Raw genomic sequence first — 26,761 nt, 5'->3', positions numbered from 1 at the left:
GTAATATTGACAGAGGGAGAGTGGCGGTTGCTGAGTCCGCTCCGTCTCATGCCCGTCACCAATTCCTTAATATGAAGCAGACGGACGGTTTTGAAAAGTACAGGCAAGGGGAAGCAGCACCAACCCGAGTTCCTCTAAACCCAAACCCTCTAACCGATCAGAGCCACACTGTCACTGGTTAAAGACCAAATAAAGTTAGATTCCCCGTCCCAGGGGTCAGTCATTGCAACTGTACCAGACCAACAGGCCATACAGAAAGAGAAAAGCTTATCTCTTCCACGGGATACGACTGCCAACTTTTCACTGGATGCTCTCTAACCGGGATCTTCTGTCTAATGCCAATCTCAGCACATAAAACCGTGAGCTTCTTTATGGGTTGGAAGGAAGAAAACTCTGAGCTTTCATCACGATCATCAAAACCAGCCTCCCCTCTCCATCCAAAGCCCAGCACAGAATCTAGGGCCACGCTATAAATCAAATCTCTAGTTCATCACGTTTATTTCCACAACATCTATTAACCCATCAGGAGGTAAATAAATCAACAGTTTGATATGTATTGAGTATGAAGTAGAGTTTGCCTCATAAAAAGGTTTGACAGGGAGATTGCCATCTGGCTTTCCAAGGCCTTGTACTAGAAATGGAAGAGCTATCCCTTAGACCTGGAACAGGGTTTGAACCTAAAACGTCCTGTGCTAGAAGTGTGGCCCCCTATTGAGCCCCCTACTGAGCTAAAGGAATACCTCCACTAGCTTGCAACTGCAGTAGGCTGTTATCCCCTTCAGCAGACCAGCCACTAGAGGGAGACAAAGGCCAACACTTTCTTAATGTGTGTTAGACATCGGATAAATGGCTGTTCTGAATGGTGTCATTCTTCCCTCCAGGTCAGTATTGAACCAATATCCCAGTCTGGCCATAGAGGTCACTGTGCCATGTCATTCAGAAGAGACCGAAATCCTGACCACTCACGGTCATTAAAAATGTCATAATACTGCAAAAATAAATGGTATTCTGGCCAAACTCCATCTCAAGTAATTGCATTCTGCTTCCCTAAATCCTCGCTACAGTTTCACAGAGGTATTGTGTTCTTTACTTCCTACCCCATAGTGTTGTGCTGTTAAACACAATGTTCCACTGTGGTGAAGTAATACCTGTACATCCCCTACCTCCCCCCCAGAGATGACGTGGAAAGGGTGTTCAGATCCTCAGATCTCAAGGTATTACAGAAGTGTGAAGTACCACGGTAAACTTCTGTGTGAGCCTCTGGGTTTCCTTTAGTTAATAGTGGTTATGGTAGCATAACTTCTGGCAGCCTGCTGGACTGAAAACCAATTCTTTCACCCTGCTGCCTTCATGCAACAGCTGGAGATGTTTTCAGAAACTCCATGCCTCCCAATTCAATTAACATATCGGCATCCTACACCTCATCACTCTCAGAGTTCTTATTTATAGCACATGTGGGGCCAAATTTCACCCTCTGATGCGTGAAAGGAATTGCCATTGACTTCCAACACAGCCACATATATACACCAGAAGATTTTTTGGTCCCCAACTCCACTTCTCGATGCTTGTCTCATCTGTCACAAAAGCAAAATGCTCTTCTTACACGTCCTTTCCCCCCAGTAATGATTAGCCATCAACCCAGACTATAATCAATCACAAGGACATTGTCAACTTACTTGCCATGATTTTAAAACCTTTACCTCCAACCCCACAATTCGCTAGTTAGAGTCACAGTGGGAACACATCACCACGGGCTATTTCCTTATCGAATTCAGTCCCTCACTCACCCACCCACCATGATTCATGTTGAAACTGGATGACTGCCAACACCAAATTTGTTTTGCTAGAAAGAAAAATTGCATGGGATTTTGCAAACGAATTCAGAAAAGAATACTTTGCAATTCTGGAGCACCTTTCATCTGAGGATTTTGGAGCACCAAGCAAACATTAACAAAGCCTAAAACCACCCCCAATGAAGCCAAGAGGAATCATTTGACACAAGGGGAAATGGAGGCATGGAGAAGTTAAGTGACTTGCCCAAGTCACAATGAGTCAGTGGCAGAGCCAGGAATAGGGTGGACAAATTATTGGGTTCAACACAGGAGGAAGTGGATGAAATTCTGTGATCTGTGATATACAGGTCAGACTAAATGGTATAATTGTCCCTTCTGGCCTTTGTATCTCTGAGTTCTGACTTCCAAACCACTGCTCCCACCACTAGACCACACAGGCAAGAAACCAAATATGGGACCTCCACATTTATACTCTGTTCCTTCCTACTGTCGGAGTGATCAGAAGTTCTTTGACTTCCAAACTGTGTTAAGTTCGAAGACTGAAAATATACAACCAAATTCTATTTTATGGCCTTTTTTAAACCAAAGAGTCATCTGAAAACAAACCCTCTCCTAGCTCTCAAGACAGCTGTGTAGGCCATTTTCTATATGTGTTGTACAAGGTGAAAGCTTTCGAGGGACAGTTCCCCACAGATGTTAAACATGTAACGTCAGCTGGCTTGTGAAATACTGGCTTCATGCGCTGGCCTCTGACTATGCATTCAAAGGCCACATGGTAACCACAGCCATTACCAATCCATCTGGCTGAGGGCTTAAACGAGTGAAATTACAGTGATGCACTTGCTGATGGCAGTACAGCTGAGACCTATACAAGGGGGCTTGCCAGTGGGAGTCAAACTTTATCTTATTGCTGCTTTTTACTTTGCAACTTAACTGTCAATGAACTCAAGTTCATTTTTGCTTTGCTGTGTGTCACAAGTATCAAAAAACCCCAAACCTCAAAACCACCACCACGAGGATTCTTTCCTGTATTTTAAGCGGGGTATCTGGACACAGTAGCTTACATTTGTCAACACTGGTTTGTTATTGTAGGGTTGCCTCTGAGTGCTGAGCTGTACAGCCTGGTTTGTTATTGTAGGGTTGCCTCTGAATAGTGAGATTGTGGGACTGAATTTTTTTTTAAATAATCATCACAGAAGCATTTGCTTTGAGGGAACTTAATGGACTTTGCAAACTAAGTTTTTTGCACTTAAAGAGACACCATCAACTTGAAACAAAACAAAAACAAAAAAATCACAATCCCCCCTGAAAAACTCTGACCTAAATATTTACACCTTAGATTACGCTAAACAAATGAGATCAGAAAATCTCTCTTTTGGCCAGTTTGTTTACTCTGCATTTGCCAGCATTTTATAGCCAGCTTCACTCCTTCCCGGGGGCCAGTTGGGCTCCCTGTCCCAAGCCCCAGCACCGAGGCATTATTCACCAGCACCTTGGTGGATGAACTCCCTTTCCCAGGCACCAGGAGAGGGCATCTCCAAAGAACTGCAGCTGCAAAACTAACACTGAAGAGGCAAAAGGAAGATGCATTGTGGGGGGGGGAGGGGGGGGAGGGGGTGTCAGGAGTATGTTCAATGAGATCGCTCCTCAGCCTGCCCTAAAGACCCTTCTACACATCAGCAGGGGAGCAGTAATCCCTCAGGAAATTAGTCAATTAAAAATAATAATTGAAGTTGATTGTCCCTTTAATAATAAGTCTCTTACAACACCTTCTCCCTCTGCATCTCCTCTGTCCGTGAAACTCAAATTCCGAGGACTGTATTTAATCGTTCCCATACCGCCCAGCAGATACCATGGCACTTGTTCAGACATAAGAGCGCACAGCTGGCTCCGAGACAGCTGCTGCAGATGCTGCTCCTTTTATTCACTCAGTCGAGAGCCTTCAGACAAAAGGCCCCACTGTATTTCAATGCAAAGTAGCCTGGTCACCCAGCTCCGGAAACGTTGCAATAAACCAGAGCAGGGATTGATCCTGAAGGGTGCTGAGCACCTGAATTCCAAGAAGGCTGCCCTGCGAGCTACAAACACTCAGCTCCAGACCCTGGGAAAGCTTTCACTGTGCGCGGGTAGGACCCCGGCCACCATGGCAGCAAGCATGGATTCCCTCATGAGCACCATGGCTGAATTTAGGATACTGGAGGACAGCTCCCAAGCAGGAGCACAGCGGGGCAGTCTCCCACGCTGACCCTTGTCATCCAGGGGTGTCACCACGCCTGTCCTGGGCAACACTAACGGCAAAGCCGTGACGACGCTGCCGTGAAGAACGCTCTGGAGATGGTGCTGAAGAGAACAAGAGCAGAGAGAGAACTCTGGGGTCCCGGCAACTCAGCGAATCCTCCACCTTGTTCCACCTGTCAACACACCAAAGGGTCTCACGGAACATGCATGGGGACCAGCAGCTCGGCCTGACTCTGGCTGGATGCTGACTCAGTGCATGGACCCGAGCAAGTCACAAAAGGCCCTAAGCATATTTGGCGTTTAATTCCCACTGAAGCCAATGGGCGTTCGGCATTGAACTGGCTTTGGTGCTTCTCAAAACCCCGCCAGACGTCTATCTGCATCTTTAGGCCCCTAAACACCTTTGACAATGGGCCTAATCTTTCAGAGTTGCTGAGCACCCAACACACCAGTTAAAGCCTGAGAGAGCTTTGCGGGGGGCGGGGGGGGGGAGGGGAAGAGAGAGATCAGGACATTTAAACCAAGCTTCCTAATCTGTCTCAGTGTTCACTCCCGCTGCGATAACAAAAATGGCTCTCTCTTTGGGGTGCTGCAGAGATGGGCTAGGCCAGGGGTTCTCAAGCTGGGGGTCGGGACCTCTCAGGGGGTTGCAAGGTTATTACATGGGGGGTCATGAACGGTCAGCCTCCATCCAAAACCCCGCTTTGCCTCCAGCATTTATAATGGTGTTAAATATATTTGAAGTGTTTTTAATTTATCGGGGGGGGGGGGGTCGCACTCAGAGGCTTGCTGTGTGAAAGGGGTCACCAGTACAAAAGTCTGAGAACAACTGGGCTAGGCTGTGGGTGTCCTGTGCTTCGGAGGTGTCTTGCTATTAGGGCTGGCTCAGCACCCCCCCCAAAGGACATGACCCTACATGGTATTTCATACGCTGATTTGGGGATTCTCCCAAACCGGACAGGCAACACGGAGGGGAGAAAACAAAGTGGCATTAAAAAAAAAAACAAAAAAAATCCACGACCACCCATGCAAAAATATCTCAGAGCTGACAATTTACAGCCAGGGTTGGCGCAGTCCCCCAATGTCGGACGACTGGATTCTCTACCCTGCAATGCCGAGATCAGATGCAACTGTGATGTCAGCCCCCAAATCCCAGGCCTTGCTGTGTCGGCATTTGGGTTGGGCCCTGCTATACAAAGAGGAGATTAGGATTTAAAGCAAACAGGGGCGCTGGGAGGGGGAGGGACACTTTACAATAATGTTGCTATGCTTAACAACAATCCTTTCACAGGGTGCGTTGGGGATTTGTTTTTTGTCCCGAGCCCGTTGGCTCTGTGACAGGAGAGTATTCGCCTCCATAAGCGTCCCTTTGTTTAATTTCACGCCACCAGACAGCAGGCGGGTTGTGGCGACACGTGATGGTGCAGGCCATGTTCCTTGTAAGCACCATGAATGGGCATCTTACATCAAGGATCTATCATTCAGGTCTCAGGCACTGACCCAACTACCTGCTTTCCTTAATGCCAATTTGGATTGTAAAGCACTTACGTAGATTATTATTTATGAAAGCGCTTAGGGACCAGGTGAGACGCGGACCTCATGGTGCTAGGTGCTGTACTAACAAAGAGATCATCCCGGCCCCCAAAAAGTTTACAATCGAAACAGACAAGACAGATAGTGGGTATGGTAGAGAGCTAAAGCACACAAGCAAAGTGATGATCTGCAAACAGCATGTTGGTGCCACAATTTGGGAGAGGATTTTTGGTTGTTTTCCACAAAGCATTCAAAACAATAAAAAAAGACGGAAGTAAACATCACGTTTAGCGTTCACTCACTCATCACTGAAATGCACCCACCTCAGAGGAGGAATATAGCACTATTAACAGCTCACAGTAACAGCACACAACAGTTTAGGAAGGAAACAGATGAACATTAAGTTCACCCATCCCATTGGAAACACAAACACACAATATACCTTACAAATTGCTTATATAACAAATGCAACTTCCCAACAAAAGCTTTTGGTTTAATTATCATATTTTTCCCAGCAGCCAGGTCTGTGGGAGCAGGTGTTTAGACCTGGGTTTTGTCCAAAATAAGCTGATTTTGTGATTCGATGAGAACTAGTAATAACTGCAGAGGGAAAGGAGACAAAACGTCAGACATTCTAGTCTAGTCTATGTAGATCCTTATATCGTGCTCAACTCTGCAGTTACATGCTCCTTGGTCTAGTTATCACCAATCTGGTATCAGCTCATAAGGATTGTGTAGCTGCATCACTGAGCAGAGCATCGTATTTTATTACAAAAATAATAAACTGGGAATTTTGACTTAACTTCTCTGAACCAGGTCAAGTGGCAGAAGAGATCGTATTGAGAAGGGATGGGGCTGACCTCACTGGAGTGGTGAGGGCCTGGCTGGTGCTAGCGAGCAACTGAAAATCCTGTTTATTTGCTCAGAGGTCTTTGCGTTGTTGGAAGCAATCTTATTTAAAGCTGGTTATACGGGCAAAGAAATGCTTTTATGAAGAGCTAAATTCGACTACCTGAGCAATCTGCAGCTTTCTGTAGAACAACCCCTTGATTGTCTATCAAGGATATGAAGTTACAGGCATACCATCATCACTGGTTCACCATGCCCTGAATGTAGCAGTTACAGGAGCTGGATCCCCCCAGGATCTCCCTCATTTCAACCCTTATAGGGTTCTCCACCAAGTGCCATTACTGTGATACGATGAGATTGCCTGACTGCCAAACCACACTGGTGGGACAGGGGAAACTGTATGTGTGGACGCGGATGGAGAGCTTGCAGAGATGTGTAAGAGAGTCAGACCCATTCCGTGGATAAATACGGGGGAGTTCATCGCACCTTCGCCAGCAATCGCAGAGAGAGATTTGTCCCTCCACCCCACTCACCGGATTGGTTCGGGTTTCAAGTAGTAATTGAGGGCGGAGACAATAACGCTCTCAGGGAGAGGCGGCTTCCCGGCGGCTCTCTGGATGTCTAGGTGAGCGGAGTTGCAGAGGGCATGGACGCCGGTGTCCGTTCGGCTGGAGACGTAGAACTTGATGGGAGAGACGGGTCTGAGATTCTGTGCCGCCCGCTGCAATCCAAGAGAAGGGACAATGAGCAAGGGATTCGCAAGGAGGCATTAGAACACAACGCTGTGTTCTTTGGCTCTCCCATGTGCCTTCTCCTGCACCATGGCAATCAACGGGAGCAGAAGCGGAGCATGGTTATAGGCCTGGTCCCACTGATCTGACCTTTGCTCTGGTAGAACATCAAATCGTACACATTTAATGTGAGCACGTACAGTAAATGAAACTTCCTGCATCAGTTCACCTGCTTCTTCCTTTGAAGCTTCTTTTTTATAGTGACACACCAGAGGAAAGAGAACTCCTCACTCCAAGCCCCCAACACATTCACCATGACTCATGCCAAGTACTGGCCTTCGATCATTTGAGCAGGAAACAAAACCAGACAGCTCTGTCACTGGCAAATATTTAATGATGTTTTCCCAGTTCTCATCAAGGGATCCATTCTGCAAGGGGCTGGGGTCCATCAGCTTCCAAGGACAATCAACAGGAGTCCAATTCAGAGGCCTCAGCCCCTTGCAGAAAGCAGATCAGTGGGTGCTTTCGTTTCTTTGAGGCCAACAACAACAAAATACCCAATTTTCAAACATGACGGGGTGATTTTGGGGCCCAGTTTGAGACACGATAAAGGGGTCTGATTTTCAGACAGTGCGGAGTGTTTGCCCTCTGAGAATCAGGCTCCTTTAAAAGACATCTTAGGCTGGACACCCAAAGATGGAGACACTCAAAATCCCTAGTCACCGCTGTAGATGCAGGTCGTTGCTTTTCATACAATTGTCATCAGGGAAGAAGGTATCACATACAACAGATGTTAGTCACAATGTTTAATACACAACTGGAAGGTGCCCAGACACTGTGGTGACGAGGATGGTATAAAAACCTAGACAGAATAGAAAATAGAAGAGTAGGTTGGCTGGTTGTTTTGTAAAGTTTGGTCCTGCTTTGAGCAGGGGGTTGGACTAGATGACCTCCTGAGGTCTCTTCCAACCCTGATATTCAATGATTCTAAGGTGACTTCCCCTTTAGGGTGACCCAGATTCTAAATCCAATCTTCCACCAAGATATGGCTGTCCCAGATTTTCCCTAGCCCTGGCTCTTCTCACCGTGCCATACGGCGTGTGATTGGCTGAGCAGAGATGGCATTTAGCAGAGTGGCAGGTCAGGTGGGCAAATCCATTCCTCCCCCTTCTCAGCAACCCTTAAAATGCAAAACGTTGTCTTGTCTCCATTTGTAAGTCACAGCTTAGCCATGACAGCCAGTCGACGCGCCCAGCGTTTAAATGCAACCCAGCAGCTTATCCTGTGATGAGCGAGTAACTGCATTTACAGCCTTTTCTCATTTGTGGACCCCTCAAATATTTCAAATGGAGGTGCTGACCCCTTTGGAAATCTTAGGCATAGTTTGCGGACCCTCAGGGGTCTGCACACCAGAGGGTGAAAACCACTGGTTGCCCTAGGCCTCCTTACAATGCTATTGACCTTAGCCTGACTCTGTGCACACACCCCTAAAAGATTATGGAAGCAATTCACTCAAGAGACATCAGCAGCACCTAGAGATGGATCCAGCACCACTGCAGTTTGCCACCAGACTTTAGCAGGTGCAGGGTTCACCCTTTCATTTTCAGCGCAGACACTAGCTGAATAAAATATCTCAAGCCAAAGATTCCTCCCACCCATAAAGGGAGCAATAGGCTTCCATCAGTTATTAAGATCAGAGGAGGGGCCAGCAGATCAGACTAACAGTAACACAGCACCTAGCTCTTGCATTTCATTAGTCTCAGGAATAAATACTAACACCCAAGGATCCAGGCACTTCCCCATTAATACGCACGTGTAGCGTTGGAGCTGATGCAAGGACATATACGCAGGGATACTAGTGACGGGATAAACCATACGGACTCAAGTCACACCCTTCTCTTCATTGGTTACACATGTGACTATAACACAGAATTGGGCTGCTCCTGTTTAAATATTCTGCCTTTCTTTCCTAGTGAGAGTCATCTTAGCATTGATGCGATGTCCTGCTAACGCTACTGGGACGTTAGTCCCAGCAAGACTAAAATTAATACGACTGTGGGCAATATATTATTTATAGAGAGAGGATTGTATTTTACTAGAGCCACCATTCTGCCCTTGAATCACACTGCAGCTGTGAAGTGAGATTTTTTTGAGGAGGCAGAGGATGGACAGTTAAAAATTACACCCAATACTACTAAAAATCACCATTTTTAAACCAAGGGTGGTGGAAGTAATTTAATATCTGCAAGGTTCTGCACCATGGCACAGCTTCCAGAGTGAATTAAACACCTTTTGAAAGGGATTTCAGTTCCCATTCCCCTCCACTCCCCTCCCCAACAGCTGGGTTCCCCTCCCTTGCTTTCCTCCTTTGCCCCATAACAAAGGGCTGGAAAAAAACAAACAGGTGCGATATCACAGCCCCCCTGCTGGGAAAGTAAAGAAAAACTCTGCTAAATGAGTCATTAATGTGGTGTCCTCTAATTAAGAGACTCTATTACAGCTAATTAGGCGTGTGTGTGTGTGTGTGTGTGTTTGCACGCACACTAGGATGAATTACGTTTTCTTAAAAACCCTAGTGAAGACAGGGCAGGTTTTATTTTAACACGTTAGTGAGTAGGAGCCTAGGGTTCACCAGGACTGACTTTACACATTTTAAAACACAACTTGTCCCACATATGCTCGAGTTTTCAAAACACGTTCGCTATCTCGTTGTGCAAATACACCTTTCAGCCTCATGTTCACAGGCCCTTAGAGAGAGACTAAGGCAGTTAGCTGGGGGGGGGGAGGGAGGGAGGGAAGACATGGATGGAGGGGGAGGGAGAGAGATCAGAAAGATGGGCTGAAAAAGAAATAAAGGAGAAAACCAGATTAATGGCTAGCAATTGGCTCTCACTCCCCTCCCCCTTGAGGAGACCAAGCAGTGATCTTTATTAGATTTCAATTTGGTACCGAGAGTCAATAAAGTTTTAGCCGCTCACTCGGAAATGCCTTCCAGGCTCCTGCTATTTTAGCAGAGAGGATTCTGGACTCTTAGAAACATACTGTGATGAAGCATGGGGAGGAGTGCAAACATGTAACTGAGCTACAGGGGGAAGGCCTGGGAACCAGAACACACCCCACCCAAGGCTTTTTCTCTTCCTAGTCCTTCTCTTTGGCGCTCACATATGGTTACAATTAACAGTGAAAATCTTTATTTATTACCCTTTAGCAGAGAGGAGCAGACAGAAATTAAACAGTTTTCTTTAGCAGACCTTGACATGTGGCCCAGAGACTTATGGTAAAACTGAAGCTGCATTTAGAGAGCAAACTTGCAGGAAGACGTGTTTGGGTTTAGCAGATTTCGTCAGGCATACGAGAAGCGCAGCGAATCCACACTTGGGGAGCCGGGCTAGAGCATGGGAAACACCCTGCTTGGCTTGGTACGGATTTGCATCTGCTTGGGCTCAGGGGGATCCCCACGCCCAGCCCATCCCTTCTCCAGCCCCTTTCAAACCAGTGTCTGAACGGCACTGCAGTGAGAACCAGGCGCTGAGGTTTGGATCTCACCCCTCGGCCTGGGAGGAGCTCTCTCTTTTTGGAGAATAGACTGGAAAAGAAGAGTGGACTGTAGGATCCAAGCAGGGCTGGCTGACTGGCACGTGGGGAACAATGAACCCACAGAGACACAGAACTGGACAACAGGGACAAAGAAAAGCTATTTTCACAGCTGCCTCCATCCAGCAGGCATCCTTCCCATGCAGAACTCTCTGGAGAGGAAACTGAAGGATCTATGTGCTGAACATTCAAGGAATAACCAACAACAAAACCAGAGCTATTAAAAGCTATTTTCCCTCCAGCCGAGCGGCCACATGGTCTTTAATAGATATTACAAGTGACTCCTGCACCAGATTCCTTTTTTAATAGCTCAGTGAAAAGCACGTCCTAATTAATCTCCCCAATGCGGAGCATTGCTGAACTGCTGACCCCAGTTGTGAGCAACTCACAAATGACCCCTTCACTTATGAGCGTGTGCCATAATTGGACCATCCAGATGTCCTTTGAGCCTATATGCAGCTGGTGGTTTGTTTCCCCCTGATTTCCACAACGCTAATCTGCTAATATCACCTGCACTGAATTATGAAAAGATGCATTATTTACTCTTTAGTAATTTCAGGTAAAAGCCTGATAATAAAATAAAAACACTTTGGACAGTGCTTTTCAGAGGAACTCACCCCGGCATTACTGATATTAATTAAGCCTCCCAAATATCTCCCCTGGGTATGATCTCAGAGATCCAAATGAGGAAACTGAGGAAGAAGGATTAAGCAACTTGTCCAAGGTCACCCAGCAAGTGGCTGGTACAGCTGGGACTGGAGTCTAGGATTGAGGGGTCTCCCATCAGTTGTGCTGTTTTCACACCAGAGTAACTTTGCTGACTTGAATGGACTTACTCCTGATCACTCCAGTGTAAGTAAGAGGAGGATCAGGCCTTAGTAGTCCCCAGGGGCTGGTTCTTAGCCCATACTGCATCCAAGCATCCTCACCTTAGCTGATGTTCATTTCTGAGTGCTCTGCCATTTGATGGCTTGGCACAGGCCAGAGGTGCCTCATTTACCTAAATCCAGTCAATTTTCTATTTGACTTTACTTTCTGGTGTGCGTTCTCTCCAGCCAACAGTATTCCTTGAGCTTGGATACACATCCAAGGATTTCACTTTACCCTGAATTCCTGCCTACGCTGTGATGCATGAAAAGAACCACTTGCAGGTAGCTGGGCTGTTCTTCTGACAGGTCATTTGCTAAGCGCTTGCACATTTAGAACAGCATGAAAATGTCTGCTCTTAAGTGCCAGAATTATATCCTGAAGGGACAGGAAACAGGAATCCCTGCTAGGTTCAGCAGGATCCAGAGAAGAAGGACAGAGTCTTGCAGAACCAGGGAAATCTCTGCGTGCAGAAGAGGCGACAGAGAGACATCACCTGCAGTGCTGCATCCTATAGAAAGACCTGATTTTCAGCTCTCTGACCCCGGTCCAATTGCCCTTTAAAGGTTAAAACAGACCGGGAGGGTGTCTCTACACAGCCCAGGGAAGCAAGCGCTCCCAGCCTGTCTTCAGAGACTCGGGCTAGCAGGACATGGCTTTAAAGTTGGGGCTTGGGCTGGAGATGGGAGGGGCTAACTGGCTACAGACACAAAGAAGGGGGCCCACTCAATAAGTTTGAGAACCAGTGAGCTAGGGCAAGTCGTTAGAAAAACTCCACGGTAAGCTTGTTACATGAGGTCTCACCTCTAACCCTGACATCAGAAGTCACCTGACCATGAAACGTGCCTAACTGTGATGCTGTATGTACTGAACATCACAGAGACAGCAGAAACTCTGGCTGCAGGGTCAAATTCTATCAGCTACGACGGTGCAACTCTCCTGATTCCAGTGATGTTACACTGGGGTAAGCCCTGCAAAAACAACACTGAGCACCTACCCTGCAGGCCCCTTCAGCGCTTTGCAAACTAATGACATCCCTGTGAGATCGGAGAATAGCATTCATCCCCTGGGGAACACGCTGACGGTGAAGTGACCTGCCCAAAGCCAGACAGAGAATGAATGGCAGCACCCTGAGTAGAATCTGAGCTTCCTGAATCTTGCTCTGTGCTCTAACCACTGGACAATGCTTCCTCTCTGACTGTGCCGGGTTAGAGAGACGGGAAATGGATGCTTTCAAATGGGTTTTAAAGGTCAAAAGAGAAGTACACGGGCAAACTGCATGCGGAAGCGAATTTCATCCATACGGCACCAAATGTGCAGAGACGCAATATAGGCAGTATGTGCTGCACTGGCTCACGGCCGCCTCCTGAAGTACCTGGGTACATTTTAAAATTAGGGGGCCTGATCCTCTTCTGGTATCTATTAGCAGCCTCATAGACTTAGACAATGCGACACCGATTCACACCAGCTGAGGATCTGGCCCGGTACTTAGTGTGATGGATGCAAGTTCTTGTGGCAACAAGGAGAATACAGTAGAGACATTCACTAGGCCTGGAAGAATGGGTCTAAAAGCCCGTCACCCACATCGCTGGGAGAGCAATCCAACGCAAACAGGGACAACAGATGACTCATTCCTGGGTCTACCTTCTTTTCTTTGGAGTTTGTTCTGAAACAGCCTCACGCGGTCCTGGGCTGCTCTGTTCCCCGCCCCCCCCTTGCATGGAAAATAGTATCTGGATATAGCACAAAGCTGCTGGCCAAAGCAGAGCTTTGTGCAGGAAGATTTGTTCTGGGCAGTGTTCATCAGCACGATGGGAAACAGCACACTCGGGAGACGATTCAAACCAAACAGCAAGCACCACAGTGCACGTAAGTCCAGGGAGAAAAATACAACGAAGAAGCAACGAACAACAGCTCAGGGCTTGGGGCTCTGTTTTCTTGGGAGTGTATAAATTGGATTTGCATTTATTGCATTTTAGAGGCGATCAAACTGGGTGCAGTTTACTAGCTGCAACGCTAAATGGGCTTGATCCTGCAAATCCTAACAGTGCTTCCTTATGCAAGTAATCCCACTGAAGTCCAGGTGCCCACTTGCATGAGTAACAGCTACTCATTTGGGTATGGGGATTAAAAGGCTCAGGCTCGACACTGGAGGTTTGTCCCTCTAAACTGCACTTACAGTGGGGTTACCTGTGTGTAAGGGCTACAGCATCAGGTCCTATATATCTTGCCAATATTAATAAAGAAACAACAAGAGACATGGCCAAGCCACAGTGTTCAGATCTAGATCCAAACTCTAGAGAAGTCGGGGGGATGCTTAGATCTGGGGTCTTGGTTTGCACCCATCCCTAGAAATGATATGAGTTTTTAAGGGTTGCAGGCTAAATAAATATTCACCAAGAAAGAAAGTTTTAATCTCCTGGGGGGAAAAAAGCCAAACATATTAAATAATCATCTATCTCTGTATGCTTAGTCTGCAAAATTGATATTTCTCTCTGTTTCATGCAGGTGGTCTCTGAACACTAACAAATCTGTGGGTACAGGATTGTCACTAAGGTGCATGCCATGACCACTTGTGAACTTCATGGTGACAGTGGGGATAGAATCAAAACCTCCTGCTCCAAAGGACCAGTCCCCAGCTACTTGAGCTGAAGGAGAATCTCAGTTAGCAGTACAGGATCTATGGCACACAGTTGAGCAATTCTGATTCCATCCAGGAGAGGGCAGTTTACATTAACATGTCTATGTGGTGCTCTCTAGAAGAGCACTTCTCCACCATCCAGCCCCGAAGGAGTCTAAGGCACAGTTTGGCAACCTAAAACCACCTACGTGCACACAGTAGGCTCTAAGATAGCTCTCCCAATGAATGGGGCTATTTTAGCTGGAGCCGCAGATGTTCAATTGTCCCCCAGCTTGTGAGATTTTTCCCAGACCTCCCCCAAGTCTATCAAGAGCTATAGCCATCCTCCGCAAAAGCTCCAGATGAGTCTTAGAATCATCCCGAGGTGGAGAAATAGGATCTGACACAATTTCCTCCTCTGGAGACGAGGAAGAAGATGCCAGCGGAACCAGGGGCTGGTCTAGTTCCTTCTCCTCTTGCAGCTGCTCATGAAAGGAAACCCTACTCTGCTTGGTACCACCACTACGGTGCTTGTGGTGACAATTCTCCTGATGCCCGGCAGATGGAGCCAGCTGAGATGGCTGCAGGGATGCTCTTGCCTTGGCTGGGTGGGGGAGGGGAGATGACCCCAAGGTTCCAAAAGGGCCACGGGTACAGCCCTGGACCCAGCTATGCCTAGCCCAAAGGTCCCTCTTGTAGGCTTCCTGCTGGGGTGGAATCCAGGGCGGGCAGGTGACCTCTCTCTCCTGATGGGGTTGGGGTACATAGGAACCCACTTCAGAGTTCAAGGAGTATGAAGCTTCTTCTCGAGAGCTAAGCGGCGCCGTACCCATCAGTGCTGGAGAAGACCATCAAAAACAAGCATGGCAAATACACAGATGCATAGTCTTCCAAGGAACATAGCACCAGTCTGTCAGAGTGACCACGAGTGATGGCATCACACCAGGCATGGTGCAGTCAAGTTCCCAGATCTGGCTCAATCCTACAAATCCATGACTCTCTGGGCAGCCCTCCAGAAGGCCCAGGTAGGATCAGGGCATGTTGATGGAAGTTCGAGAGCACAGTGTGCTGGGTTGTTTTTGTCCATAGGGGTTGGGGTACATAGGAACCCACGTCAGAGTCCAATGAGTATGAAGCTTCTTCTCGAGAAGCGGCCGGCCTCGAAACCCGGAGAGCGCAGCACATCTCCGGTACCAGTCCCAAGCTGGGTGCCAGAACCACACAAAACAAGTTTTTTCCCTTAACAAACTAACTAGCTACTAAAAGGACACTCACAATACCCAGGTACTAGATACAGGTTTTGAGAAAAGCCTTGCAGAAGCAAGGACAGGGAGCGCCAACAACCATCACAGGCAGAAGGACTGAAGGAGACCTGGGGTGGCTCAGCCCTTTATGGCTGCACCATGTGCACGAGACAGAAAAGGGCACTCGGGCCGCCCTGACCAGTGCTGCTAAGGGTAAAAACTCTCCGATAACTGTGCATTGGAACACACCAACACCTACAGTGGAACAGACATGTGCAATCGCTCGAAGAAGAACAAGTCTTTCGGAGTTCAAGGTTGCAAGAAGGTGAAGCAAAGGGGACAAATTCCTACAGACTCCAGAAGTTTTCCATTAATGTTCCTTTAAGACATCCCATGTGGTTCTCATAAATGCAACCCGACTCAGCAGTGCCCGACATCAATCCAACCACATGAAAGGAACGAGCATATCCACGAATTGGCCAGTGTGCAGCTGAGGAGATCAAAATGCCGATGCCATGAAATGACAATAACAAATATGTTGATCTAACTTTTTCTCCCCCCTCCCTTTTTTTTTTTTTTTAATTGCCCATTCTACCCATTTGCTTGTTAAAACAAAAAGCTGCTCGCTCAAATGTTGCAAAACAACTGCTGAGCTCATCCAAAGCCCCAAGCATGGGACAGGGAGGGAAAACAGTGCTATACTGTGCCAAGGATGGGTAAATGGGATACACAGCCTTCTGGACTCTCTATCTTTCAAGCGCCATGTAACATTTACGCAGCATTCCAGATACAGTCTCTGGAGATGGTGCTTTATAAATCAATGAGCAATATGAATAAATGTTGCCGAGATCCCCAATTAGAGTTATGATTCTTAGCCACTAGGCAGGACTTTTCCTCCATAAATCTCAGAGCTCTTGGCCAAAGGATGTGAGAAATCATTATCCTCATTTTACTACCCAAGGCGCTAAGATTAGGTGACTTGCTCAAGGTCGTGCAGCAGGTGGGTGGCAAAGCGGAGTATAAAACCTGAGTCTCCCAATTCCCAGACCAGTGCCCCCGCTATCGGATGGCGCTAACTCCCACCACCAGAATTGCAGATAGCCCTCGGCTACCACAGCAGTGAGTGCCGAATGAATGCCAACACAGACCATGAAAAACAAGCATGGCAAATACACAGACGCAAAGTCTTCTAAGGAACATTGCACCAGTCAGTCAGAGTGACCGCGAGTGATGGCATCACACCGGGCATGGTGCAATCAAGTTCCTAGATCTGGCTCAATCCTATAAATCCATGATTCTCTGGGGCAGCCCTCCAGAAGGCCCAGGTACGATTAGGGCATGCACCCCTTTGCACATTGATGGAAGTTCGAGAGCAGTGTGCTGGGTGGTTTTTGTCCATTGCAACAACCTGGCTGAAAAGTTCGCTACACCGCTTTTGGGCATGACGAACGACCAAAGGAAGGCCAGATCGTTGCACACAAACCACTTTATACTCAGCGTATATGGAATACCCCTCAACGCTCCAAGTCTGCCTGAGGAGTGTCCGGATTTGTGACCCATCTAGCAATGCAGGTAGTATGCAGGTTTGATAGATCCTGAACTTTGTCTCAGCACAAAGATGGTTTAGCATCTATAAGGAAGACGCGCACTTCATGCCGGGTTCATGTTCGCCAAAGAACATCCAGTTTGCTGCAACCATTTGAACCCTGCTTACAGTCGAGGTAGGTGAACTCCTCACTGCTCTCCACAGAATACCCCGCTCCGAGTCTATGGACCTTGGCCTGCTGCTATGAGATGTTCAATCGCACAGGCGCAGGGGGTATCGAGGAGAGGTTGGTGGGCAAATATGTGACCTTCAAATGGTGTGTGTCCCGAGGCTAGAGAGGATAAAGCAGCACCTGCTTGCTGCTGGGCTCATGATAAGTAATCAATTCCAGTGCTGAGTAATAACAAGATCATATGGGCATACAGACTGTATATTACATAAGAGATCTCCAGCCTGAGCTGTTGTGTGTGGCATTACCTTCAGATTCAATTTTTATGGTCAGATCTCCTCCCAAACAACCACCCACAATGCCCTTTTGCTCCCTCTGTCCTCTCAATTTCACACCCTTTCTACTGCTCCTTATGCCTGGAACTCTCTGTAAAACAAGGGAAACCGCTGCTCTAACAACAATAAATAGAGAGGGGCAGGGGGGGAACGGACAAAAACCAGGGAGTGGCGGAAAGGGGAGCAGGGAGGAGAGAAGAATAAGCAACATTTTCCCCCAAAACAGCTTTTGTCCAGTTCTTTGTGAAACTACAAACTTCATCCTAATTTCAACATTTTTAATAAGTTGACCAGCACTAAAGTTAGTTGAACAAAAAACTATTTTTTTGCAAAAATTTCAACCTTTTCTGCAGTTTTTTTTTAAATTTTGTAATTGCACCAAATTTTTTAAAAAGTCAACCAGTTCCAAAAAAACCCCACACTGCCACCAAATTCAGAACACGTGCCTCAAAACAGTCCATTGAGCTATCTAGCCCAAAGCACCTTCGATTTGTCTATATGCTGGAACCATCTGACTACTTCTGAGGGCATTCTGTGCCAAAAAATTAAAAATTCTGTGCACAATATTTTAAAATTATGCAAAATTTATTGGTCAAATAAACGTGGAGGCTCCAGCATGGCACTGGAGAGCACAGGCCACTGGCTGCACAGAAGTGGGAGATCACTGCACAGCTCCCCCCTGGGGACAGACTCAGCCATGAGGCTGCACCCAACCCTGACACAGCGCAAGGGCTGGGCCTGCCCCAGAAACACCCCAGTGCCCTGCCCCTCAGTGCCAGATACATCCAGGTGTGCGCAGGCTCAGCCCGGCAGGATCCAAGTGTGGAGGGGCTTAGTGTAGGAGGATCCAGATGTGGATTGAGAGGGTTCTGTATGGGGCCGTCTGAGTGTGGGTGACTCAGTGAGGGATCCAGGTGAGTTGGGGTTCTGGATGCACAGGGGCTTGTTGGGGGGTCTGGGTGCGGGGGGCTCAATGGGGGAGGTCTGAGTGTGGGGGGACAGAGCTCGGCAGTGGGTCTGGGGGGTCCCATGGGGGGGACAGATGCTGGGGGAGTGGGGCTCAGTGGGGTGGCGATCCAGGTGCAGCCGGTTGGGGCTCATCGGGGTGGTCCAAGTGCAGGGGAGTGGGGCTCCTCAGGGGGGTTCTGGGTGTGGCAGGTGTGAGGCTCAGCGGGAGGGTCTGGGTATGAGGGGGTCTGGATGCAGGGTGGTCAGGGGAGAAGCTCCCTGCGCAGTGATCCCTCCCTCTGCAGGTGAGGAGCAGTGGGTACAGGAAGCGAGGGAGAGGAGGAGGAGTTTGCAACCCAGCCCCGGATGCCATGCAGGGGAAGAGGAAGTCCTGTCCTCCCCAGCCCAGCCAGGACTATCAGCTGAGCCTGGCACAGGGTAGGAGCCACCAGCCGGGTCTTCCCCAGTCCCTCCCCCTGCCCTACAGAGATTTCTCTCTCTGCCAGCTGCCGCGGGAACCCGAAACATACTGCTGGGGAAGGTCGCATGACCACTCTTGTGGCTTCCCTTTGCTTCCCCACAGAAAAATGACTTTCTGATGGGGAAGCAAAGAAATCTGCAGGGAACATAAATTCTGCACATGTGCAGTGGTGCGTAATTCCCCCAGGAGTAATCTGACCCATCACTGACATGCAGGTGCCTCTGACCACTCTGAAAAACGGCAGCTGTTTAGGAGCACATAGAAACACAGCACAACAGTTTGGCCAGGAAGCAAAGAATACTTCATGGTAGCTGAAGCTCCAAGAGTCTTTTTTTTAGGTAGGCATTGCTTAACCTGGCTTGAATTTAACTCTGACGTCAAGGTCCACAATTCTACCCATGCAAAATGGGAAGAGTGACCTTTGAATGGCCACAAGTCATTCTTTTCAGCGACCATAAACGTTTACCATCTCATCTTAAAAGGACAGCACCTCCAAAAGTGCATCACCGCCTGACACCATGTTCGGGCACCGATGCAGTGCTAAGGGTTCACACCATCTATTGAACTGCACACAGCCCTATCCTGCACACACCTCCCAAACATGCCCTGCTTTTCCTCTTCGGAGGAGTGGGTAAGAGCTAAGACTATCCCAGAGCCAAGCACACCGTCCTTAAAACCCATAGGGATGATAAGAAAACATGCTGCTCTAAGAATACTATGCTCAGATCCTAACGTGAGGGGAGACATCATATAGAACCTAGATGTGTTAGAATAAAACGTATGGTTTAATCTCTGCTCCTGGCAAGCATAAACCCAGCCCAGAAACATGCCAGGGGATAATCTTTCCAGAAGTAAAGCTTATGAGAACCATACATCATTTCTGTTGCTTCAGAAGTGACTAGAAACAGTCGTGCGAGAGTCTCATTCTGGATAGCAAGCGCAGTCCACTGCAGCACAAGGTGGCTGGACTGTAACCTCTGACAGCTCAAATCTCATCTCTTACATAAACAGGCATGTGTTTCACTTTAGCTTATAACTTACCCCGACTGCAAGAAGTAAATTAAGACAGCAGAGTCTCCTTTTAATTACAGCCACTCGTGGGGACATGGGAATCACCAGCAGTGTTCAGAGATGTGCCGCTCAATACAGAATTGTAATTAACTTAGCATTACATTACAAAAATGCCTAGATGTGCAGAGCATTCATTCTGTAACCTGTACTAGTGACCCACTTTCTACTGGCTGACATAAGAATGGGTCTTTTTTCACTGCTACTGCACAGTTAGGGCCCAATCCTGTTAACAACTGATACAGAGAGAAGTCCTGACCACCTTGGGAGGTCTCCTGGAAATTAATGGAACAACTCAGGCGCTACTCACGGTGTTTGTACGATCAAACCCATATGCAGTGTATTAAAAGGGATGCTTTCAGATTAGAAATCATTTAAAACCCCCGCAAGGTTTCTTTATGTGTGTTAATAGTTATATCGGAGCATTAAAACTGGAGAGAAATGTTAACGGCAAATTTCCTTCTTACATTTTTGCATTTCTTGTCATCTTGACAATGAAAACGAACCAGTCAATTTCACTTTTATTTACATGCAGCGTTGCTGTAGCTGTATTAATCCCAGGATATTAGAAAGACCAGGTGAGTGAGGTAAAATCTTTTATTAGACTAACATCTGTTGATGCGAGAGAGAAGCTTTTGCATTTACACAGCAAAAAACTCTATGTAAGCTTGAAAGCTTCTCTCTTTCACCCACAGAAGTTGGGCCAGTAAGAGATATTACCTCTCCCTCCTTGTCTCACCTTTGTTTACAGTTACTAGTCAATTTCACCTTTGGGTGTCACACTAACACAATGCTGTAATGTTTGGATTGCAGTTCTGCAGGGGAATGTTTAGCTTAAAAAACAAAAACTGTTTCCACTGGAATTTTCAGAACCATTTCTACTGGTTTTAAGTTTTATGAAAAGTTGTTCTTACAAGCCCAGCTTTTGGTTCCAGTTTGACCAGGCAGAGAAGAAGACTGTCTTGTGGTTAATGCCCCGTATCGAGACTCAGGGTCCCGAAATTCAATTCTATCCTCTGCAACAGACTCCCTGTGTGACCGTGGGCAAGTCTCATAAACCCGGATTATCAGGTGTTTAGGAACCTAACTCCCATTAAAATCCATGAAGGTTAGGTACTTAAATACCTTTGAGGATTCGTTCCTTAATTTCTCTGGGCCTCAGCTTCCCATCTGTAAAGTGGGGAAAACACCACTGTGGCACAGGTGTTTTGCAGGGATAAATTAACAACGTTTGTGAGGTACAGTGAGGGGAGCTATGTAAGTACACAGGCAGACACACAGGATCACTTTTAATAGCTCTACCAGGAAGAATCCAGCTCAGTACCAAGTCTCTACAATTTGAAGCCATTTGGTTTTGCTTGTGTAGAAACTGAGAGATTGTCGCTACCTGTCAATTAGTGGGAGGAGAGAGGTAAGAATCCACTGCTAATTAAACATTTCTGATGGCTTTGCTTAGATAGGACAGTCATATGACCCTCTGGAGAGGAATGAACTTCAACAACATAAGGGTGATTAGCAAAATTCTTCTACATCAGACAAAATTCCTGCACATTAGACAAGTCATCTAAGAACCAGATGTTCCCAACAGAAATTACAGAAAAATAACGGCTGAGTGACAGTGCTGCCCCCTTTGAGACAATAATGACCATGAGGAACACACATTAAGATTAAACCAGTCATTCATGATTGCATCTCTGGGACAACAGGCGAAGTGCACCATTCTTACGGGTGTCTACACTCAAATTAAGCACAAATCATTAATTTTAATGTACCATGGTTATAACTGAGTTTTTGTTAATAGCAAAAAGCTATTCAATACACCGCTTTGGAACACAGCAAAACTTCTGGCATGTGGCGCCAGTTTAACAAATGCATTTGCAGGCTTTGGAAATAACAATGCTTTGCATCCATACAAGGATCTGAGAATGTTTTACCAACATCCTTCCAGTAAAACTCTCATGCCCCTGGGAGGAAAGTGTTTCAATACCTCTTTTATCAGACGGGAAAACTGGGCACAGAAAAAGCTGGAGGACTGCCACAAGGTCCTGTAATAAGCCAGGTTTTGTCTACACACAAACTTTCACCCATTTGGTTAAACTGGTTTAGCTAATCCAGCGCTACATGGACACCAGTTTAACCAAACCGGTTTAAAATCAAATCTCAAGGGAAACCAAGGGAAACTTGCCTTTAGACAAGTGCCTGCCCACGCAGAGCAGCTTGCAGGACTGGCCCCCACATCCCCTCAAAAAACAAAGAAAAGGCATGAAAAACTTGCCCTGGATCAAATCCTTAACAATGCCACTGAATTGCTGGGTGACCTTGGGCAAGACACTTCACCCCCTGTGCTTCTGTTTCCCCATCTTTAAAAAGGGGATAATAATACTGAACTCTTTTGTAAAGAGCTTTGAGATCTACAGACTAAAAGTGCTGTACAAGGAGCCAGGTATTATTATTATTCTAAGTGGTCAGTTACAAGGACAAGTGTTCCCCCTTATAACATCTGTAGTTCCACAATGCAACCTTAGCTTTTCAGTTTCTGTCAGTGCCACCCCAAGTACCTACCTCCAAGTAATTCTGGACGCCGAGCACAGGCTGATCAGTCAATGTCTCCATGACACCACTGCAGAGCAAAAGAAAGACAACAGTTCTTAGCAATGGTCAGTAAACGCCAACCTTCAGCCGATGGCTGAACATAGGATGGAACATCACACTTAGGCTGAGTTCCTGGGCTACAGCAAAATAAGGATCGTCAGCTTCTTTGTCAAGTGACCGACTGTGATTGAGATCCAGCGAATTCTTTATATAAAACTTAACTAAGGATCAAATGCTACCTTTCACCTATTTTAGATAGACTGCCACTGACTTTAATGGGCTTCGAATCAGGCACCAATACTGTACACAGAAGTAAAATTATATCTGTTTTCCTTCCACTATATGCTGCTAATTTAGTCAGGCCCTCATTTAGCAAAGCAATTAAGCACATGGTTATGTCCCACTGACTTCAAGGGCTGTTAAGTGTTGTACTGTATTGAGGCCACACGAATAGGAATCAAAGTTTTACAAAGACTTCTTAACAATTCACATAGGATGGAGTTTGCGGCTTCTAGCTATAGTAATTGTCCCATTAATAATAATGGCCTAATCTGATTATAGGCAAAGAACAATATTTAAGCCGCAGATGCAGACACGAATTTATGACTATGGTTTCAACAACAGAGGACATTTGCATATCTTATTTCAGTTATTCCTTCTCTATTCTCCTTTCATTGTCTGCCTAATAGAAGGTCTCGCCGAGAGTTAGAGACTCACTCAAGGGGAAAAAAGGAAAAGCAAAATAACGCAATCTCAGCTGTCAAAATGTATTACGTGGCATATCTAACATTCAAACTCTCCCCTCAAAAATTAAATGGCCCCTTTACTGTGTCTAAAGACAAGCTTATCTGCCTTGGTTCTCTCTGCATCGTTCAAGGACGAAGGGAAACGGTCACATTCAGCACTTCACATTTTTAAAAGCTTTAATTTATTTATTTTACTTTTCAAAAAGGTTTGAGACTGCAGAAATCACAATCCACCCTTTCTCCTCGTTCCCTAGCCAGGCCCTCATCCCACCTACATAGGAACTGCCACATCAAGGATCCGTCCTTAGCTACTGAGATTTCCTCCTCTTTGGTCTTCCTGCTTTTCCACCTTTGCTCCCCCATCCTGTCCACACAAAATACTGCCAAAAGTCACCTTGCTTCCTCCCACAATGTTCTGATCACATCACTCCCCTCTCTGAATCTCACCCAATTTTCCCTCTAGCCTTCCATATCATGTTCAAGCTACCTGTCCTCACCTTTAAGCCTCTACATAACCCCATTCTCAGCTACTTTTCCCTCCTACCGCTTATGTTTCTCCTAAATTGCCCTCATAACAGTTCCTTGAGATCCTTCTCCTGCTCTGACCTTCAAGAGCCAGGGTCACAGTGCACAGGCCACCCTTGCTAAGTGTCTGGAAGGCCCCCAGCTGGAGCAATTGCACATCAGTCAAAATTAATGATAACGACAAGCCCACTGAAGTTCTGGGGACGATTTGCACAAGGTAAAGGCTTTCAGGATAAGGTCCCAACCCCGCAGATGCTATTGCGAGTGAGCAGTGTGACTGAACGTAACCTCACACGTGCGAACGTGCATTTGCAGTACTTGAGCTTCAGCTCAGAAACTTCTTGAGGCAGGGACCTTGTGCAGCACTGAGAAAACCGAGAGCCCTGCAATAAATAACTCTACTCAGTGTAGTAAACAGGGGACAAAACCTAGGGGTCATTCTAACAGTTACTGACCTTCACGTGAGTGATTTTGATTCTCGCATTAGAGACAAAGTAGAAACGACAGCCTGAAAGTTATAAACATTAAGGTCTTGTCTACACTAGAAAGGGTTTGCCTGTAGCTAATGCTGGCAAAAGAGTTTGTTTATAGCGTATACCAGTTCCCCAAACAAAATCAACCATACCAGCAAAAAGGAGGTTTCTGCTGACCGCCACTGGAGCTTCTGCTGGCATACCTCTTATTGTCACACTCCTACCCACCAAAGCTAGGCCCGCAAAAACTTTGAGGCCAAGTGACTTTGCTATAAGTCCCAACTTACAAACTTCAGGGGGGTTGCTGTGTTAGTCTGTATCCACAAAAACAACAAGGAGTCCACTGACACCTTAAAAACTAACAGATTTATTTGGTCATAAGCTTTTGTGGGTAAAAAAAGCCCCACATCTTCTGATGCAATCTACAAACTGTTCTTCGTGGTGCAGAGTCAACCCCCACAGGGCTCCTTGCTGGACCAGAGCCTCAGGCCGAAATACCTCCAGGGATTCAAATGAAGTTACTCTGCATTTACACCTGTCTGAGATCAGAAGAAAAGGAGTACTTGTGGCACCTTAGAGACTAACCAATTTATTTGAGCATGAGCTTTCGTGAGCTACAGCTCACTTCATCAGATGTAGCTCACGAAAGCTCATGCTCAAATAAATTGGTTAGTCTCTAAGGTGCCACAAGTACTCCTTTTCTTTTTGCGAATACAGACTAACACGGCTGTTACTCTGAAACCTGAGATCAGAAGCTGGCTCTTTCGTCTATCCTCCAAGGATAGAAATGAGTTGTCGGCCCGTCCCCCATCACTCCAGTTGGGCTTTGAGGGAGGAAGGAACCAGGACAACATTTCCCCCACCCCAAACGATTTGTCCTCGTTCCAGTTTCTAATCCCCAGTAGATGTATTCCTATGCATTCAATAATGGGATTAATATTTACCAAAAATACAAGGAATTATTTACCTTGGAGACTGGTGTGTAGTTTCCTTCCCTCCCCCCCCTTTATGGTGACCAGACAGGAAGTGTGAAAAACTGGGACACTTCCCCTCCACCCCACCCAGGGGCTGGGGTTATAGTTGCGCACAGAAAACAAATCCCCTAATATGAGGACCTCTGGCTGTCTTCCACCCCGCGCTAAGAATGCACAGATCCCGGATTCGTTTTCCCCACCCCACCCCACCCCCCGGAAGGGCAAACCACCACCACGCCACCTACCTATAGTTAGTCCCAAAGTACTGAAAGAAAACTAAGTACCGAGTTTTGGGGGAATGCATCTCTGTTTGCGAAGGCTTTAATTTAAAAGCTCTGCTTTCGGTTCAGGCTCGCGTAGCAGCTGTTCCCACCCCCACCCCACCCGGATTGAAATGCGCTCAGCAACACAGCCCCGCGCCCCACTGGGGAAACCTGCGAGCTCAGAGCGAGCCTCCTCTTCGCCCGGGGGATCGGGACGGCGGCTCCGGCAACCAGCCTCGGCACAGGCCGCTGGAGCAGCGGCCCGCTCTGCCCGGGGACGCCCCGCAATGAATCGCCCCCCCAGTCTCGCTTCCTCTCCCCGGGCGCGCCCCTTCCAGGGGGGTTTTTTTTTTTTCCAGGCACGCGGTTTGCAGGCGGCGCCCGGGGAGCCCCAGGGGCGCACGTGCCCAGGAGGCAGCGAGCTTCCAGGGGGCCTAAAGAGCTCGCTGGCGCCGCCGGCCGCCTGCAACTTTGGGCGAGCCAGAGCCACCCCCTTCCCCGAGCAAGAGGAGGAGCTTTAGACTCAGTTGCAATCCGCGGTAGGGAGCGAGGTAAAGTTTTGCCTTTGGTATAAAACGTGTAATGGCTTTGTAATTTTTTTTTTTTTTAAATCTATTTTTTAAAGGTCGAGCGAGGTTCATCCTTTAAAGGGTCTCGCCTGCCCCGGCCTGTAGCTTTTGTGCATTTAAAAATGCTCCCTTTCCTTGCTGAAATTCCTTATTTTACTTGCTTGGGAAACCAGTTGGGGGGGGGGTCATGTTTCCCCGCAGTTTGCACCCCAGGCAGCTGCAGGGGGGGCTTGAAAGTGGAATTGACTGGACCCTGGTGTAACCCAAGGGGAAACTGACTAGCCTGTCTCAACATGGCCCCGCCACCTAAGAGGAATAATGTGAAAAACACAATAAGCAAACCGCATAAACAGTGAAAGAAATTCTGGGCAGAATTTTCAAAAGCAGGTAAGTCACTTCGCACCTAAGTCCCACTTTCAAAAGGAATTTAAGGCACAGATCCTCAAAAATATTGAGGTGAGCTTAGGGTGACCAGATGTCCCGATTTTATAGGAACAGTCCTGATTTTGGGGTCTTTTTCTTATATAGGCCCCTATTACTCCCCACCCTGTCCGGATTTTTTACATTTGCTGTCTGGTCACCCACATACCTTCGAGAATCCAG

The 26,761-nt window shown here is 47.1% G+C and overlaps 1 protein-coding gene across 4 annotated transcripts in view; it reads right to left on the bottom strand.

Annotated features, from left to right (window-relative positions):
• PUSL1 (pseudouridine synthase like 1) overlaps positions 1–26,052 on the bottom strand; it is a 66,014-nt gene extending 39,962 nt beyond the window's left edge. The window contains exons 1-3 of one of the 4 annotated variants that reach the window (XM_077837348.1): positions 25,761–26,052; positions 22,579–22,636; positions 6,947–7,134 (exon numbers count right to left, since the gene is read on the bottom strand). In XM_077837348.1, coding sequence (XP_077693474.1) covers positions 6,947–7,134; positions 22,579–22,629 — 239 coding nt within the window. In that variant the 5' untranslated portion in view covers positions 22,630–22,636; positions 25,761–26,052. The other 3 variants (XM_077837346.1, XM_077837345.1, XM_077837347.1) reach the window with 3 other exon arrangements.
• Positions 26,053–26,761: the final 709 nt, after the last annotated feature.

This window comes from Eretmochelys imbricata, chromosome 18 (genome assembly GCF_965152235.1).
Source record: "Eretmochelys imbricata isolate rEreImb1 chromosome 18, rEreImb1.hap1, whole genome shotgun sequence".
Classification (NCBI taxonomy): Eukaryota; Metazoa; Chordata; order Testudines; family Cheloniidae; genus Eretmochelys; species Eretmochelys imbricata.
Note: the sequence above shows the minus strand (reverse complement) of the source record. Positions and strands in the feature narration are given on the sequence as shown.